Source organism: Phoxinus phoxinus (assembly GCF_949152265.1).
Source record: "Phoxinus phoxinus genome assembly, chromosome: 25".
In the NCBI taxonomy this organism is placed as follows: domain Eukaryota; kingdom Metazoa; phylum Chordata; class Actinopteri; order Cypriniformes; family Leuciscidae; genus Phoxinus; species Phoxinus phoxinus.
The window spans coordinates 11,569,336-11,588,591 of record NC_136900.1 but is presented as its reverse complement, the minus strand read 5'-3'; the positions used below and the strand labels follow the sequence as shown (position 1 = coordinate 11,588,591).

The 19,256-nt window shown below is 36.7% G+C and overlaps 1 protein-coding gene across 1 annotated transcript; it reads right to left on the bottom strand.

The window, feature by feature from the left end:
• Window positions 1–514: 514 nt before the first annotated feature.
• On the bottom strand, window positions 515–16,413 carry LOC306994067 (mucin-2-like; the record flags this gene model as incomplete). Its single annotated transcript, XM_079604374.1, has 29 exons — window positions 515–806; window positions 898–914; window positions 1,249–2,774; window positions 2,988–3,122; window positions 4,487–4,643; window positions 6,345–6,584; window positions 6,676–6,855; window positions 6,953–7,060; window positions 8,773–8,911; window positions 9,137–9,288; window positions 9,545–9,645; window positions 9,763–9,803; window positions 10,084–10,336; window positions 10,423–10,552; window positions 10,634–10,728; window positions 10,889–11,050; window positions 11,180–11,314; window positions 11,409–11,478; window positions 11,610–11,717; window positions 11,911–12,049; window positions 12,136–12,253; window positions 12,620–12,745; window positions 13,100–13,310; window positions 13,429–13,508; window positions 13,722–13,809; window positions 13,901–14,015; window positions 14,359–14,623; window positions 15,979–16,011; window positions 16,398–16,413. The coding sequence occupies 29 exons, from the start codon at window positions 16,411–16,413 to the stop codon at window positions 515–517; spliced, it is 5,232 nt and encodes a 1,743-aa protein (XP_079460500.1).
• Between the last annotated feature and the right edge of the window lie 2,843 nt (window positions 16,414–19,256).

Sequence of the window (19,256 nt, the reverse complement as noted above, 5' to 3'; positions counted from 1 at the left end):
ATAATTATAACAAACTGGTGGTATTTTACGTGCATTGTCTTTATTTGAACATAATAGTCCAAAAGATGTGTTACAATACTGTATTTGATGCAAATCTTCCAGGGACAATTGCGGATAATCTACTGCCCTACATTCAATCTCTTTAGGTCTTTGACAGGTAATATTTCCTGAACTCCACAATGCAGCGATTGATTCAATTTCGAATCCATCAGGTTCTGTACTGGGTGTGTTGCTATTAATCCAATCTGACCATTCACAACATGTAGGTGGCGTTGTAACAGTTGTAGGTGTTGTTTCGGTTGATGTAGGTGGTGTTGTTTCTGTTGATGTAGGTGTTGTTGTGACAGTTGTAGTTGTTGTTTCTGTTGATGTAGGTGTTGTTGTGACAGTTGTAGATGTTGTTTCTGTTGATGTAGGTGTCGTTGTAACAGTTGTAGGTGTTTCTGTTGATGTAGGTGTTATTTCTGTTGATGTTGGTGTTATTGTTACAGTTGTAGATGTTGTTTCTGTTGATTTAGATGTAGGTGTCGTTGTAACAGTTGTAGGCGTTTCTGTTGATGTAGGTGTTGTCGTTATAGTTGTAGGTGTTGTTTCTGTAGATGTAGGTGTCATTGTAACGGTTGTAGGTGTTGTTTCTGTTGATGTAGGTGTTATTTCTGTTGATGTAGGTGTTGTTTCTGTAGATGTAGGTGTCGTTGTAACAGTTGTAGGTGTTATTTCTGTTGATGTAGGTGTTGTCGTGACAGTTGTAGTTGTTGTTGTTTCTGTTGATGTAGGTGTTGTTGTTACAGTTGTAGTTGTTGTTTCTGTTGATGTAGGTGTTGTTGTAACAGTTGTAGATGTTGTTTCTGTTGATGTAGGTGTTGTTGTTTCTGTTGATGTAGGTGTTGTTGAGACAGTTGTAGTTGTTGTTTCTGTTGATGTAGATGTTGTTATAGTTGTAGGTGTTGTTGTAATAGTTGTAGGTGTTGTTTCTGTTGATGTAGGTGTTGTCGTAATAGTTGTAGGTGTTGTTTCTGTTGATGTAGGTGTTATTTCTGTTGATGTAGGTGTTATTTCTGTTGATGTAGGTGTTGTTGTGACAGTTGTAGTTGTTGCTTCTGTTGATGTAGGTGTTGTCGTTACAGTTGTAGGTGTCGTTGTAACAGTTGTAGGTGTTTCTGTTGATGTAGGTGTTGTTTCTGTTGATGTAGGTGTTGTTTCTGTTGATGTAGGTGTTGTCGTAATAGTTGTAGTTGTTGTAGTTACGGTAGTTGGTGAGGTAGTAGTGGATGTGACTGTGGACGTCTGTGTTGATGTGATCGTTGTAGAGGAAATACAATTGCCTTTACAACAATATACACGGATTTCATAATTATAACAAACTGGTGGTATTTTACGTGCATTCTCTTTATTTGAACATAATAGTCCAAAAGATGTGTTACAATACTGTATTTGATCCAAATCTTCCAGGGACAATTGCGGATAATCTACTGCCCTACATTCAATCTCTTTAGGTCTTTGACAGGTAATATTTCCTGAACTCCACAATGCAGTGATTGATTCAATTTCGAATCCATCAGGTTCTGTACTGGGTGTGTTGCTATTAATCCAATCTGACCATTCACAACATGTAGGTGGCGTTGTAACAGTTGTAGGTGTTGTTTCGGTTGATGTAGGTGTTGTTGTGACAGTTGTAGTTGTTGTTTCTGTTGATGTTGATGTAGGTGTTGTTGTAACAGTTGTAGATGTTGTTTCTGTTGATGTAGGTGTTGTTTCTGTTGATGTAGGTGTTGTTTCTGTTGATGTAGGTGTTGTCGTAATAGTTGTAGGTGTTGTAGTTACGGTAGTTGGTGAGGTAGTAGTGGATGTGACTGTGGACGTCTCTGTTGATGTGATCGTTGTAGAGGAAGTACAATAGCCTTTACAACAGTATACACGGATTTCATAATTATAACAAACTGGTGGTATTTTACGTGCATTGTCTTTATTTGAACATAATAGTCCAAAAGATGTATTACAATACTGTATTTGATCCAAATCTTCCAGGGACAATTGCGGATAATCTACTGCCCTACATTCAATCTCTTCAGGTCTTTGACAGGTAATATTTCCTGAACTCCACAATGCAGCGATTGATTCAATTTCGAATCCATCAGGTTCTGTACTGGGTGTGTTGCTATTAATCCAATCTGACCATTCACAACATGTAGGTGGCGTTGTAACAGTTGTAGGTGTTGTTTCTGTTGATGTAGGTGGTGTTGTTTCTGTTGATGTAGGTGTTGTTGTGACAGTTGTAGGTGTTGTTGTAACAGTTGTAGATGTGGTTTCTGTTGATGTAGATGTCGTTGTAACAGTTGTAGGTGTTGTTTCAGATGATGTAGGTGTTGGTACAGTAGTTGGTGAGGTAGTAGTGGATGTGATTGTAGATGTCTCAGATGTGGGAGTTGTTGTGACTATTGTTGATGTTACGGTAACTGTAGATGTTTTTGTTGATGTGGATGCTGTGGTTGTAGTTGACATAGTAGGTGTGGTTGTTTTAATAGTTTCAGTTGTAGTTGTGAAAGTGAAAGGAGTTGTTGTTGGGGTTGAGCATTGAGTAACAAATCTTACTATTGTCCCATTTGAATCACACAGAGCAGTTAAACATGTCCCGTTCCCATCTGTGGTGTTGTAAATGACAGATCCAGGTGGAAATAACTTCCCGTCATAGAAACATTCATCACATGTTTTAACACACTTCATGGTCTCCTCCCTGAGATATGGCCTCTCAGAAGGGCACTGAAGAAAACAACCTAAAAGTATAAATAAAAAAGCAAAGCATAAATAGACAGAAAAATAAGATATGGGTATTATAAAATGTTTCTAGACACGTTGGTACCTAATATATGTAAGTGTTAAAATACTGTCAAACTCATCTTATTCAGCATTATTAAGTGAAGTATATGTTTTTTTGGGACACACTATACCACATATTTTCAAAATATGCCAAAATGCTCAATTCTTACCCTCAAGAGTAGGAATTTGATCAGAGCAAGTGCCTGAGCGATTTTTGCAGGTTTTCATGCAGGTCGATCCACAGGTTTTATAGCGCCACTCACATTCTTTTGCTTCTGGATCATTGTAGTATTCACAGTATACAGCTGCAAGAACAATCACTTGAGTCAGGACACTGTCTATATTTGAGAGTTATTTAAGCTACAGGCACATTTATGCCCCAAGTTTTTTTTTTTAAGCTAACAGATTTAAACTTTATTTATTATTAAATGAAGGTAATTTTAAATTGGCCTTGTAAACCTTGTACCATACTTCATAATTTATTTGTGCTATTTTAATAACTTCTATGTGTGGATTGTATTGTTTCCTTATTCCAGATACAAATATTCAGGGCCCTATCTTGCACCCAGCGCAACTGACTTTGTACACCGACGCATGTATCATTCCTATTTTGCACCCGCGCACAGCGGACTTTTCCCTCCACAGACGCACGTCGGTAAATTAGGGAATGAACTTTTTCTCGCGGGGGCGGTTCGGCGAAAAGAGGAGGCGTGTTCCGGCGCAAAACTTCAGTAATTGTTATTAGTTATTTAGAGTAAACATCACTTACTATTATATATATATATGTATATATATATATTTCTATTGTGTCTAATTTCCGATAAAGTTTATATTAGTCAAAGTATGGTAAAATGTTACATTAATAATTGTATTTAAATGCAGTGGTAGCAGTGAAATTAGCCTTAGTAAGACCATTGAGTAATTTCCAAGCGAAAACCTTCCGATCTCTCTCTTGAAACCAACACAGAAGTGACTTAAACTGCAATTCATCGACTGGCCACTAGAGACAGGCTGCAAAAGAGAGTCAATTCCATATATCACACATGTTAATATGCCCAACTTTACAGCAGAAAAAAATAATAATTTACAGCCTGGTGCAAAAAGTGGTTTTGGTCTACATGACTAATTTTGCCCTTCATGACAACTGTGAGGGGGGTGAATTTTTTCTCAAAAACTCAAAGTTAAACTCAACCGTTTAAACTCTATAGAGCCTTACAGCTCAGCATTATTAAAGGCGTGGCCACTTGAGTGACAGGTGGATTGCCGCTGCTGTCACTACTAGCCGTTTGTCTGCTGTCTGTTAGCCGTCACGTCTCCTCAGCTAATCCCGCCTTTTTGACCATTTTCGTTTACCCGGGAGTGACGCGCTACTAAGATGATGACAGCCGGCTCCACCCACTTTGGGCTTCAAAAATGCTCTTCAGAAAGAAACCTACGGATGACGTTATGGACACCACGTCCATTTTTTTTTTTACAGTCTATGGTCATTTTCTAGAAAAGCCAAAGGTGCCCATAGTTGAAAAAAACCCACTAATTTATAGTGGATGAGATGACGTGTTTGAGATTATAAAATAACTCTGTGGAGTACAATAAATGCATTCTTCTCCAAAAGCATCGGTAGCAGTGTATGTTTATAGGCGAAATAAATGTTAGAAATATTTAAACTTACGACAAAAGTCTGGCTTCCTCCATGCTACACAAACTCCTTTTTTACGGCATTCAGTAGCATAAGCTGCCACTGCGGTACAGACACAATCACAGTCACCTCCGCTGTCACATGCACAGGCGTCCCTTACACAGGCATCATAGTATGGGCCAGAGTCCACCTAGACACAGGAAAATCAAGGATTCTCAAGGATTACGATGATACAGTAGCTACACTAGGGCCCGGGTTCACAGACAGGGCTTGGACTAAGCCAGGTTTAGGCCTTAGTTCAATTAGGGTATTTAAGTAGCTTTTATAAACATGCTTTAGTAAAAAACATTACTGATGTGCATTGTGAGAAACAATGGCACTGACATATTTTAAGATATGCCAGTGCTTGTTAAAACAGCTCAAACATGCATTTTAGTGTGGGACTAGGCTCAAGCCTTGTCTGTAAAACAGGGATAGATCAGTGGTGTAGTCTACATAATACGCAGGTATACGCCGTATACCCACTAGGAAATGCCAAGTATTTCCGTAAACCCACTTAAAAAAGCGTGAGGATACGTGACAACTTAGTTTTGTGACAGAACTTTCACACTTTCATTCATAAATTCACCGCGTCTGTGTTTGCAATGGACACAGATCAAATCGCGGAATCCACTCACAACTGTATAAAGCAGAACGATTATTTTGAATGAATAAATCAAAAGTAGGGCTGTACAATGAATCAAATCTCGACTAGTGTCTGTGAATATTAAAAGCTCAAAGAGACTGCAGTTGTTCAACACGTCTCTGGGAATGAGCGCTCAATGTGTGCTCTACTACACACACACACTGAAGCAAGCGTGACTTCACGCTCGTGGTGTTTTCAGCGCTTCACTGTAGCTACACATGTGAACTTCATCACAGAGCTGCTATGAGAGTCACTTCATGAGAATTTCACCATTTCATTTGATAAAACTATCGTCATTCATTCGTATCATACACACACAGAAACTGTAATGTCTTTACGACAACCTGTCAAAATAAAAGTTCTGTATAATTTGAAGAAATTATAACATAAATATATTACTATTGCACAGTAGAGTGTACTTCAAGTAGGCCTAATAATAATAATAATTTATTAAAATGGTGTCAACTCAAAGAAATTATGAAAGATTGCACAGTAAAATGTACTGTAAAATAATAATAATAATGAAATCTTTTAAAACTTATTTTAAAAAGGAATATCACACAAATTTTCATTTAAACAGTAAACTTGCCAAAACAATAACACCATTTTCTTTTAAAAACACCATTTCTAAAAGTAAATTTGTATTTGTGCCTTTAATGTTTTTATTATTATTATTATTATTGTCAGCTGATAAAACCTGTGCTTCAGGGACCATATTCATATAACATCTAAGGCTAAATGTAGCTCTTAACTGTTAAGTTAAATGGTGATTAACACTAAACAGTGGAAAATCAGTCCAGTCTCCTCAGCTGTAAATGTCATTGGCTGTTAAAGTCTTGTGTTGCTTATAATAAATTGACATGTTAATAACACTTAGTCTCATAATGCTCTTAATTACATGTTGTTGCATAGGCTACTGTATGCATTAGTGAGTGTGGTGGTGCTTACGGGGTGATGAGACGGGTTAGTATGAGACGGGTTAGGCGGGGAGTCACAGTATACTCACTAAAAAAACTAGACTACACCACTGGGATATATATATTAAATTAAGTTGTAAAAGTACTAAGAAACACACATTCATTTAATTTCAGTGATGATTGAGCATTTCTAGGCATCACATAGCGTAGAAAGTCATGGGTAAAAATTTGAATTTAAAGAACACGAACCAGGCTTGATTTTGTCCGCAACTTGTTCATTGTTACTTACAAGTGAATGGCAGTCTTTAAAGTCAGAGTTCAGAATGTGTCCGCATTGTCTTTTAGCCCAGGATTGCCGGTTCGGATGTTCGTCACAAGGATGCTTTACGTTTGTCACATCTGGGCAGATGGAATCCACCTTCCAGCTATTCGCAAATTTCTCTGGATCCGTCACCACTTCTCCATTGCTCCTCATAAAGTCGTTATTTGCATTGCCATCAAAGTTTCCACACAGTCCACACACCTTGCCCTGTCATAGAGAACATGTGGATGTTTAGTTGAGTAATTGAAAAAAAGGGTAGAGGTTATTGTGTACAAGTGTAACTTTAATGAATGAATACCTTTAATTTGGGATGGAGTTGGATCATCACACTCGTTTTAGTGTCCCAGATCAAATTCAAAAGATCTTCGACTTCTATGACAACATATATGACCGCAGAATGGACTTTATATTTGTAATCTGTGCCATTGCCTTCAAAAACTTTCACTCCATCCTCCTTAGATAAAGTCATCTCGTATCTCTGTGGGATTTGAATAGTTAGTGACACAATATATATTGTATTTTAGGATACTTTACTAATAAACCTGTGCTGACTCTGAGCTATGAAATAACCTCACCCCAAAGAACAGATTGATGGTCTTGGAGCAAATAGTGTTGCCGGTGTCGCAGGGGATGTTCTCTGTGACCAGGCGGAAGGAGGGATCGGGGTTTGTACCGCAATAATCCTAGAGGGGTTACACAAATAATGAAAGATGTTCCAGATTATAATGCCCCATATAATTAACCCTCATATGCAGTTCATCTGTCTAATTTATATAAAAAGTTATGTCTTCCATCAGGGCTGGGTTAAAAATATTGATTTCGTTATTTTAACCAATTCTCATTTTGATGTACAATTTCCATTCTTAATTCACAAGAATCGACCCAAGAGTCTACACGGTTTTCAGTTGATGTGTGAACAAAACTTCACTAACCAACAAATTTCAATAAGCTTTGTTACTTTTGATATGAGACAAAGTCTCAGCTTTCAAAATCTGTCGCTATAGCTTGAAATAAACATGAATTAACATCAGAAGGTATGTTGAAACATACTGTACAATTTTCCGAAATGTTTAATGTTTTTATGTAATCGCTCAGTCAGCATTTTAACCTCGGAGAGACGTCAATAGAACAGAGGGTATAAACAATGAGGTGGACAGTAACAAAGTAAATTTACTTGAGTACTGTACTTAAGTACACTTTTTGAGTATCTGTACTTTACTTGAGTATTATTTTCCGGAAACTTTTTACTTGAACTTCACTACATTTGAAAGACAAATATCATACTTTTTACTCCACTACATTTCTGTCAAGGTCCTTGAGTAGAAAGTAATAACGTCAGGGATGATTTTGGTTGCAGGGGTTGCATTTTTGGTTGAAAATGAAAGTCTGGTTGACGTCAAAACTCGACTGATGTTGGTTTCTGACGTCAACCCGATTTTCAACCACAATACAACGTCCGTCCAACGTTGGAGATTAATGTCAATCTGACATTGGATTCTGACATCAACCTGATTTTCATTTTCAACGTTGGGTTTGCTCTTCTAAATGCGAATTTTGCCATTTTTTGGAGCACACTAGCTTATAGATAACAGTAAAGCTAATATATTCATACTAAAAGCCAAAAAACTGGGAACAGCCATTTGGGTGTCCGAAACCATTGTGGACGTTATTGAGTACACTCACTCAATCCCACTACTGGAACTTAGAAATAAATGTGATATTGATATGAGGGTAGGCAGGAATAGATTCGGAGGCATAAGGTACTGTAAATATTAAATGCAACAATAATAAAACAATGCATTGACATTTACTTTTATACTTAAGTACTTTTAAAAACGAGTACTTCTGTACTTTTACTTAAGTAAAAATAAGTCTTTACAACTTTTACTTGTAACAGAGTAATATTTGACCAGTAGTATCAGTACTTTTATTCAAGTAAGGAAGTTGTGTACTTTGTCCACCTCTAACATTTACCTCAGGAAATCCATTTACTGACCATGGCTCGATAGTTAGCTAGAAAAATGCACACTAAGAGCATTTTGCTAAATATATGCAGGATATTTACATTAACCTATTCTTCAATATTTGAATAAATCCACCATGAAAACATAAAACAATAAACGTAGAATTGGAGTAGAATGAATTGGGCTATATAAAAAAAATATTAATACTTTTGTATTGTTAAAAATGCCTTATGTACAATTTAAATGTTTGTATACAAACCACTTTAATATTACAGTAATATACTGCATGGGTTCTTTTTTTTGTTTTTGTTTTTTGTCATTACCCAGCCCTTTTTTCATATTATTCTTAGTGCTTTTGCAGACATATTAGTAACCGTTATTTGTCAGATATCTATAAATATTTTTTTCCCCATTGGCACAGTCAAACATACTTGGGCTAAGGTGTGTTCACAGTCTCCGTGGAAGGCATATTTCCTGCTATCAAAAGTCGTGAAATGACCTTCACCGTAGATGGTACAGGTGCTGTAGCATGCCTTCTTTGTACAAATCCACATCCCGTTTGTGCATGTGCTGAAATATAGAGAACAATTCACAGATAAATACTGATGGAATGATAGCTTTATTGCAGTTATAGAAAATTATTTTTAATAGATTTACTTTCAGTTAACAGTAAACATGGATCATGCTATGTGAATGTGTGTCCAAACATTTGACTGGTACTGTAGTTGTAAAATGATAAAACAAGAATGGCACTATGATAACATGGGTTACTTATAACAGTTGCGATTGACTCACCAGTTGTTACAGTCCTGCTGAACTTGCTCTCCAGGTGAATAGGAGGCTCCATTGTGGGTACAATTACATTTTTCCCTCTCCACACACCCACCATTGCCATCAGCCAGAAGGCCGTCTGGACACATACACCCGGATACACACCCTGTGCTCACCTATTGACAAGACGAAATTGTTAAACCAACTTTTCCCGGCAAACTTCTACCGTATTACAAGATTTGCCTTTTCATATTATCTATATCAGGGTTTTGCGCCATTTAGAAAACGCATGAGAATGCCTGCATTTGAACTGAAAATAAGTAATCAAACTGGATTTTTTGAAAGTTCATTTAAATGTCAAAACTGCTGTGACTTTTCCTTTCATCCATCCTCTTTTTCATGTATTCCATTCATCCATCCATCCATACTCACGCAGTTATTTGGGTCTTGTTTCTTACATGTCCTCTGACACTCAGTTCCTTTTTCTCCAGGATATGATGAGCATTTGAAGAATGTCATCGGAGCCTTACAGTCTAAAAACACAAGAAGCACGTATATGAGATGCAGAAAATGAGCCCACATCATACGAGTGATGCCTCAAGTGTGAATTTAGAAGGTGGTATATTGTGGAAGAACTAGTTTCAGCTCACCTGCTTGAGTTGAGCACTGCAATATGCCAAGGTTACAGGTGCTGTATTGGACAAAACAGTGCAAAAATTATTAAAAATCCACCATCAAGAGTTAATAATGCAGGTCAATATTGTTATATGGGTGTATACTTTTGGGACATGCTACATCTAAAATCATTTTAAACAGCATTTTGCAGCAATTATTATTCTTCTAATTAAAAAAAATATATAGATTTTTCATTTGGCAGTACAGGGCTATTGAGTGGGGGGAAAAAATATTTAAAAATGGTACAGAAAAAAGTGAATGGATACATTATGCATATGTTAAACTGCTATTTATACCATTTAAAACCATCTTTGTAGTACACTGCTGATGGCTCTATGGCTTGGTTCTCATAGTAACAAGGACACTGGTCAGCATGTACACAGCTGCCGGCTTCGTTGAGGTATGTTCCCTCAGGACAGACACAGCCGTCTACAGGTGTGAAGGACCCTTGGCAGGTGTCATCATGAACACTGAGAGAGCGGCAGGTGCTTCCACAGCTTTTCACGCTGTAAGAGTACTTCATGTGTTCTGGACATGCTGAAATCATGTCTATATAGCAAGAGACAAACAAAGGCTAATTTGAAACAGAGAACACATATAAATTTGTTTGAATGTGTACTTTATAGTATTCTCACCACAGGGTTCTGAATCCATCCAGCCCTGGAGAATGACTCCTTTGGCAGCACATGTGTGGGCATAAGTGGACACGGCCGCACACATACACTTCCTAATATCTGCACACTTGCATGTGTCATAGACGCACCACTGCAGAGAAAAAACAGATTGAATGCATGCATTAAGGAACACATTACAAAAGAGAAGAGTGTTTTATGTACAAATACTTACTTGGTAGTAAATCTCCGGATCTATTTCTGAGTGACATTTGGAAAAGGTCCCATTTGGGTTTGTGAGACGGGAACACCATTCTTTCGCAAGTGTCTCTGCGAGAAAAAAAACGGGACATTTGCTTGTTTACTTTGTTTGGCATGGCAGAATTTAAAATGTAGTGATTTTTTTTTCTACTATGTCAAGAAAATAATGAAATGATCACTGTAACATGAATATTGTGAGCGTGTTGTTCTTATTTAATGCAGTAAGCACCTGTGTCCATATTCAGGCTGCAGGGGTTGTCAAATGTGATTTCAAGATCTGGACAAGATCTTTGTTTCCAAAAGTTGACAAAGGTGGTTGGTGTGCCCTCTATTATGTCTGATCCAGTTTTAAAGTCGTCTGTTTGGACATCATTATAGTTTCCACAGAGACCTGAGAGGAACATGGTTAAACGTAGTTCATTAGAAATCTCCTAATTAACATCTCCTACAAATAAAAAATTACTTTTTAGAAAACAATACACATATTCAAAATCTGCAGTATTTGTTTTCCCCAACTTACCACTCATTTTCCCTTTCTCTTCATTGCTGGCTACAATATACAACTGCATGACTGGAGCCAACTGGATCTCTAGACGAAGACTCTTCATATCAGCAATAATGAAGGAGGAAGAGGGCTGGAAGATGCTCACAGGACCTGGGACAACAAAATTATTGAAAAAGGAAGTTATTTTTTATATATACCGGTAATGATGAAAAAAAAAAGTTCCCATATATTTGTAAAAACCCACCTATGGTGTCAGGAAGCACATATGGACTTATTCCATTCACTGTAACAGTTCCAATGGAGGAAATACTAATCTGTTTTATTAGCAGAACATCAAGAAAGATATATTATTATTAAGACTATTATTATTGCTCATAGTAGTCAGTATTATTATTATTAGCAAGAATTATTACATTATTTATAATTATTTAAACCCAGTACTTACAGTGGTCCCTGAGATGACAAGGGTCACTGAATTTAGACATGTGTCTGTTCGGGCCGGATCACACACTGCCAGATTTCCCACGACAGCAATATCACTGTCACTAGAGTGCTGGAATAAAAAAAGGACTGTAAGAACCTCCAAATGATATATAATGATTCAATGTAAATTATAATGCACCCGCTTTATATGTTTCCTGATTTTTAAATAAACCTGATTTTTAAATAAATGTGAAAAAGTGAAGACTTTCATTGATCTCTCCCGGACAGAAAATATCTGTGGATCATCTGATATCCTGACAGACCTTAGTGAGGATGTAGTCACAGTTCCCGCTGAAGGTGAAGCTCTTTCCATCATAAGTGGTGACGTGAGACCCTCCCACAACAGAGCAGATTCCGGGACATTCCCGGTGTGTACAGGTCCAGTGTCCCGCGGCACACACACTGACACAGAATGCAGCAGTGTTAGCATGAGGAAATGTATAAAGGATTTTAATTGTGACTTTAAAATATTTCAATTAAAACGTTACCATTTTTTACAAGCTTGTTTGTAAGACTCTCCTGATTTATATACTTTGCCATCGTGATCACATGGACACTGGTTCACAGGAACACATCCACTCTGACCAATGTCGTCTTCCACGGTGCCTTTATAAAAAGAAGGCCAGACAATTGCGTAAATATTTTTTGAGGACTGATGAGTTCATTTAGAGTCTGTACATGCTGACATTCATTGATTATACACTAACAATTCAAAATAAATGAATACTTTTATTCAGCAAGGATGTATTAAAGTAATAAACAATGACAGTAAAGACATTTAAAATGTTACAAAATATTTATATTTCAAATAAATGCTGCGCTTTTGAACTTTATTCATCAAAGAATCCTGAAAAAAGTCATTGTAACACTATTTCACAATATTACTGAATTTTACTATAAAAAATGCAGCCTTGGTGAGCATAAGAGACTTCTTTTCAGCTATAAACCTTGTCTCCTATTATAAATAGTTACCTTCAGGGCAGAAACAGCCGTCCACACAGTGTTCTTTACACATCAGACTTGCGTTTGGATCTTTGCAGGTGTTCTTGCACGGACTTCCACACTCCAGATATTGCATGTTTAGAGGACATGACTTTGCTGCTCCACAGAAGAACATATGAAAACATAACAAAATTGTTTCTCTAGATAATTATATAAAATTTGTTATAAGAAACTGTATTTACTTGTCCTACAATGGTCCTGCTAAAAAGGTAACGCATCAATGCAGAAAGTATAATTATGTGGAAGTGTCTACTTCAAAAGCTTACTTTTTTATTCGTTTTTTGTGTTATTTTAGGCAGTTTTAGATATTATAAGATAATATTCGGTCTTCTTAAAATTTATTTATTTATTTGTGAGAAAATAAACGTTTAATTCTTGGGTGAACTGTTCCCTTAAGTTACATTTTTCTCTCCATCATAATTAATGTCATCTTCCAGAAATGATACTCACGACAGAGCTGCTCTGTCCTCCATGTTCCTGGTTTTCCTCCAGCATGTGTGCACTGTCGTGAAATCTCCGTGAGTGTGTTGCAGAGACAGTCGTGATTGCCGTAACATTGACACAGGTCGTTCACACAGGCGTCTTCAAATGAACCCATGTCCATCACATTGTAACAGTCGCTAAACCCTGGACTGCTGAGATACTCAAGGCAAACACTTGTCTGGGGGGGGGGGGGGCAATGTTTCAATCAGTAAATGGTTGAATTTAATATGAAATGTCTCATTGTTTTATTTTAAGAGGGCAACCAAAATCTGAACAACATTGATTTTGTCTCATACCTGGTTGCACTGATCAGTGGGTTGAAGTGTAACTTCCTCACAGGTTTCAGCCGATGTGGACACCTTCCATGTGGCCGAACCTGAGAAGGATTCAGATGAACACTTTTACACTAAACCTATCTTTAAGTCAGTGGTTCTCAACCAGGGGGCCTCAACCAACTTCCAAAGAGGCTTCAAGATGACCCCTGTAAGCCTTTAGAGATTCAGTATGTGTCTATTGGTCACTTAACTTGCTGTATTTAAATATTTATATGAAAGTCTAGGCATTAATGGATTCAAGACATCAGGTTTACCATGAACAGTGATATCATCTGCCTTGTCGCCATTGTAGTTTCCACAAAGTCCACAGGTCTGATCTTTATACTTCTCCGGAAGTTCAATCTGGGGAACATCATATAACAACACCTCTGATATCAGAAGTCTGAGGTCAAGCTTCAAGATAAAATGATGTGTGCACAGAGATGTTGAATACCGATAGAGAGTTGTCTTCCTCCCAGAAGACAGTCACTCCATGTTTGTTTGAGATCTTGACACTTGTTGAACTTCCCTCGATTTTAATTCCGTTATTATAGGTCGGAACAGACACCCTGTCAAAGCAAAAAAATGTTTTAAATGTCAACATTTCCTAAACTTAAAATAAATTTAGTTGAAATACTGGTTAAGATCAATATTTTGTAAGAGAATATATATTGAATGAGGTTTTTTTATAACCTCACTTTTTGATTAACTGATTATTTAAAGCATAAACCTCTCAAAATGCAGTTATATTTATGCATAAAATAAGAAATATAATTACAAATATTCTTAATATCTTGCACAAAAAGATCAATTATATATTATTTATTTAAATAAATAAAAATACTGAAATACCAAATGAAAAATGCTCATATTAGTGTGTGCTTTTGCTGTATAGTACTCAAATGAACTCACATTTCTTCTCCCATAGTGATGTCGCCATTGGTGAGTTTGATGACTGTCCCCTCCAGCTTTATTGTGACTGTGCTAAAAGTGATTGAGCCGTTCTCAGTCTCTCTTTGCATTTGGATGTTAAAGTCAGAAGTTGTGCTGTCACACATCACCGCCAGAACGTAGTTGCACGTGTCTGGCACTTGAAAGAAATGACCATCAAATGTCTTGAAGTGGAAATTTCCCCATGTGCTGCAGATCGTGGACTGATGATCAGGATTCGGTTCAACTGAATCAAGAGAGAAAACGTATAAATGTGTGATTTGTACTAAATACTTTTCTTGAATACACAATTGAAGGTGAAGTGCATCATTTCTATGCCATTAGTGGCACCAAACTAAATTTGGTTGTGCTGATATTGCTTAAACGTACTAAGCAACTTTTTGATTGCACCACCTACTTTTGGAGGGAATAAGCCAATGAATAACTTCTAAAAAATGAATAACTAAAAAATCTTTTAGTCTCCTAAAATGTAACATTTTGTATAGGCCTACACTAATACTAACATTTTAAAGGAGTCATAACCGGAGAAATCAAATTTGCCTTGATCTTTTGACATATAAGAAGTCTTTGTACCATTAAAACATCCTGCAAGTTTCATTGCTTAAAACGTTCTCCTCATTATAAACAAAGCATTTATTTAATCAAGCTCCATAAACGACTCGTTTGGATATTGTGAGATCTGTGATGTCACACGGGCAAACACATTTGCATATGACTGCCTGCAGACCAAGACATTGACGAATAGTTATATAACATTGAACCATAGGCCCCGCCCACTGGCCTACTGTACATTGTATGTGAGCGTCGCGTCAAAAGCAAATATAACTTATTATAATGACTAATGCTCTCTTCACTGGATACAGTATACAGATGTGCGCTCAGTTTCTGACAACTGTAGACAACAGGACAAATGAAAGAGTGAAAGAAGTGGATGGTTTATTTTAATGGCGTTCCGAATCACGCCAGAGGATTATATGTTTGTTCGGAGCATTTTATTTTGTAAATGAGGCACAGTATAATGAAGAGTTCACAAAGAAACTTTTGTTGAAAGATGAAGCAGTTAAACTGTACCGTAAGTAAATTAATTCATAATGCTTTGTTTGTAAATTACGGTTTAAATGGATAATGTTTTTATAACACTTACTCGCGTGCAATAGCAAGTGGGTATTTATACGGTTTCCTATGCAATGACATTAGCCAATCATAACAGTGGCCGTTTACTGACACGCCTTAAAAGAGCCGCCCCTTAAAAACTGAACATTTCTGACAGAGGATTGAGAATAATTGTTTTTCCGCATGTATATATTTTTTGGTGACATTTTTTTTTTACATTATAAGTGAACCTCAAGGAATATATACAGTATATATATATATATATATATATATAATCCATGTCATGACCCCTTGAAATATTTTTACATTTATATTAAAAAGAAAAAAAAAGAAAGAAAGAAAGAAAGAAAGAAAGAAAGAAAGAAAGAAAGAAAGAAAGAAAGAAAGAAAGAAAGAAAGAAAGAAAGAAAGAAAGAAAGAAAGAAAGAAAGAAAGAAAGAAAGAAAGAAAGAAAGAGTAACATCATACCGGTAGTGACCAGCACATTTGTCGTGGGGAATGCTAAAAACAGAAAAACAGAAAAAGACAGATCTGTTGTCATTTTTTGTCAAATACTTTAAAATGAAAAATTACATTCACATATTCTACAATCACTTTTTCTACAATACTCATTGCAAATCTAATAAAAAAAATCTTAGCTAAATTGTAATGATTTGGCTGTTTGAATTGCAGGAATAATAGTTCAATAAATCAATCGAAACTTAAACATACTTTTTGTGTCATGTATGTCCATTTAGACATAAAGCACCAGTTATATTTGGCATCTGTTAATAAGTGTGTTACTTTAGTTTCTTTATTAATCAATAATTAGTACATCTCATACAGTATAATGCCATATTCACCTGCTGTTGTTGTTGGCCACATTAAGCCCATAGGATCTGCCATACCTCCATAATCGCCCATAAAGTCTTAAAACAAAGAAAGACAGATACAGTCATTTTGTGTAGCTAATATTGTGAGCGTTTCTTGCAGTAACTGATCATTTATTATTTTTCTAACCTGCTTGTACGGACTGCAGCCCCACCAGTAGAACGACCCATCTCAGCATCCACACCTGGGACATCCTCACAATCCCTGTGGAGACACCCATCCTCAAGAGCTAATGTGAGCTGTCTGTCAGGACTAGCTCTTTTATACTAGCTCTTAGTTTACTTTAGGACCATCTAATCTGTGATCAGAAGGTGGATCCCAGGCTTATGCATTATTATGGCATGTTATCTTTCCATTGAATAATAATTGCTGTTTGAGAATCAACATTGTTTATGCAAACCCTGGTGGCAAAAAAAACCACTTTGTCACTCAAAACAGTGTTTATCTCTGTTATTATCTCAAAATAAACAAGGATGCGATGGTTGGTTTGATTGTAACTTGGGGGCTCAACCAATTTGCAGAAACGCACTGTAAAATTCACGCCCTAAATGTCTACCTTGCATTTACATTTGAGATTTGACATTTGAGAGACCCTTGTGCTTTGTATATGTTATAAAGTTATTTTTATTGGGATTTTTAAAAAGATAAACAAGCAATCAGTTATTTTTGTTGTTGTTGCAAGTTTATTTTTATTTTTTTTATAAAAAATCCAGTGGCTTCAATCTCTTCATTTTCCTTTTGACATTGCTTCAAAAATAACTATAATAATACAATAAATCGAATTTTGTTTATCTTGTATGTGTTACTTACCCTATAAAACTAACTTGTAAGATTCATATTATTAATAGTCGTCTTTCTGGAGCGTTAGTCATCAAATCCTCTGTAAACACAGCAGGTGTTGTGATAATCGCAGATAATAGTGCAGCTTTAAGTCCCATTTACGCCAATGCAATGACGATAACTAGCTATAACTATAAAGTTTTAATAAACCTTCTAATTTTATGAGAATTGGGATGTCCACACCACAACTATAACGATAATGACACAGAGGAACGATGTTTAATTGAAATCACTTTCGAAAAAAAATGTTCAGCTAATGGATGCTAAAAACCAACAATGACATTCAGTCAGAATCCACCTTTTTAATGAGCTCATAGCATTTAGTGTCAGACAACAAAACTGCAGCGTGCGCATATAATAAACTAATGTTAATATGTGTCGGTGTGGACGCTAATGTTTCGCCACTGAATAAAAAATAAAAAAGGCAATTCTCACAATTCGGACTTTTTTTTCTCAGAATTGCGTGATATAAAATCACAATTCAGACTTTTTTTTCTCAGAATTGCGTGATATAAAATCACAATTCTGACTTTTTTTTCTTAGAAATGTGAAATGTAAACTCACAAAGTTCGATCACAAAGAACCCCCTTAGTTACTGTCGCTATGTCCGACAAGCTACGCCGCTCTCACGCCACACCATGTTCTCACGTAGTGAAAAATACACCGTGGAGCAGAGAGGACACTGACAACACGTTGACAGACAGGACAGACCAGGTTACTTTTAGGTTACTTTTGATATTAAACATATTAAACAAAGTCTCACCTTTCAAATTTGGTAATTTTTTAAAAGAAATGTAAACAATAAATACCGTTTTATGGCTCTTTAATGTGTCGTGACAGATCGCTGTAGAGCTTCAGTTAAAGCTGCTCGTGAACCGATCATCTCTTCCTTCTAGTTCATTTCTAGCATCAAATAAACATGAATGAACATACAGAATGTTGTTTTAACCGCGGAAAGGCGTCAGTACACTTTTCAAGTTCAAATCCTCCCATGTTAATCTACTCTCCTGACTGCTTTGTCAGACAAAATGGCGGATGGCGAAGTATGATTGGTCAGATCGCCTGTCAATCAAGCTCCCAGTGAAGGGTCAATTATCTTTTAGGTTTTTTTTATTCCATGGTATGGAAGTATGGAAGCTTGTTTCCGCCACAGAATGAAATGATCTAAAAGATAATTGAAAAAAGTCACAATTGTGAGAATTAAACTCGCAATTCTGAAGAAAAAAAATCCCGCAATTCTGACTTTATACCTCGCAATCGTGAGTTAATATCTTCCAATTCTGAGAAAAAAAGTCAGAATTGTGAGATAAAAAGTAGCAATTTCTTTTTTCTTTTTTAAGTTCTGTGGTGGAAACAAGTTTCCATAGTTGTGGTGTGTGTGCGCATATTTTTTTATCGCGTATTTATGATGGCCACCGAAAAAGTTGACTTTTTTTTTTGAGGAGGCCCTGAAACAACAAAAAATTGTATGACAATTAAGATTCTTGAAATGGACCCTTCACAGACTGTGATGATGCACTTCCACATTTATAACACTTTATAATACTTTGTATTTTTAAAGTGACAGCTTGGGTGGTTTCGCTTGGGTGGTTTCACAGAGGAAGACGCGAAGAATCTCTCCGCCCCTCCCGGTTTTCGAGATTTCCACTCACAACCGCTTCTCCCCTCTTCGCGAAATGGAACGCGATGCTGTGATCATCGGCGATTCAATTGTTCGGAACGTCCACGCTACATCAGGTAAGAGTAAGGTGCGTAGACACTGCTTTCCTGATGACCGTGTTTTCGATATCGCTGCGCGGGTACCCGAGATCTTGAACGGTGACGAGCGCGTCGGAGCTGTCGTGTTGCAAGCAGGAGTGAACGACGTCAGGCTGCGGCAGACAGAGGTTTTGAAAAAGAATTATAGGAACCTATAACCTGTGCAATGAGCAAAAACTGCTCTTTATAAATAATTGGAATCTGTTTTGGGAGCGTCCTAGGCTCTTCCGCGCTGATGGCTTACACCCAAGTAGAAATGGAGCGGATCTTCTGTCGGA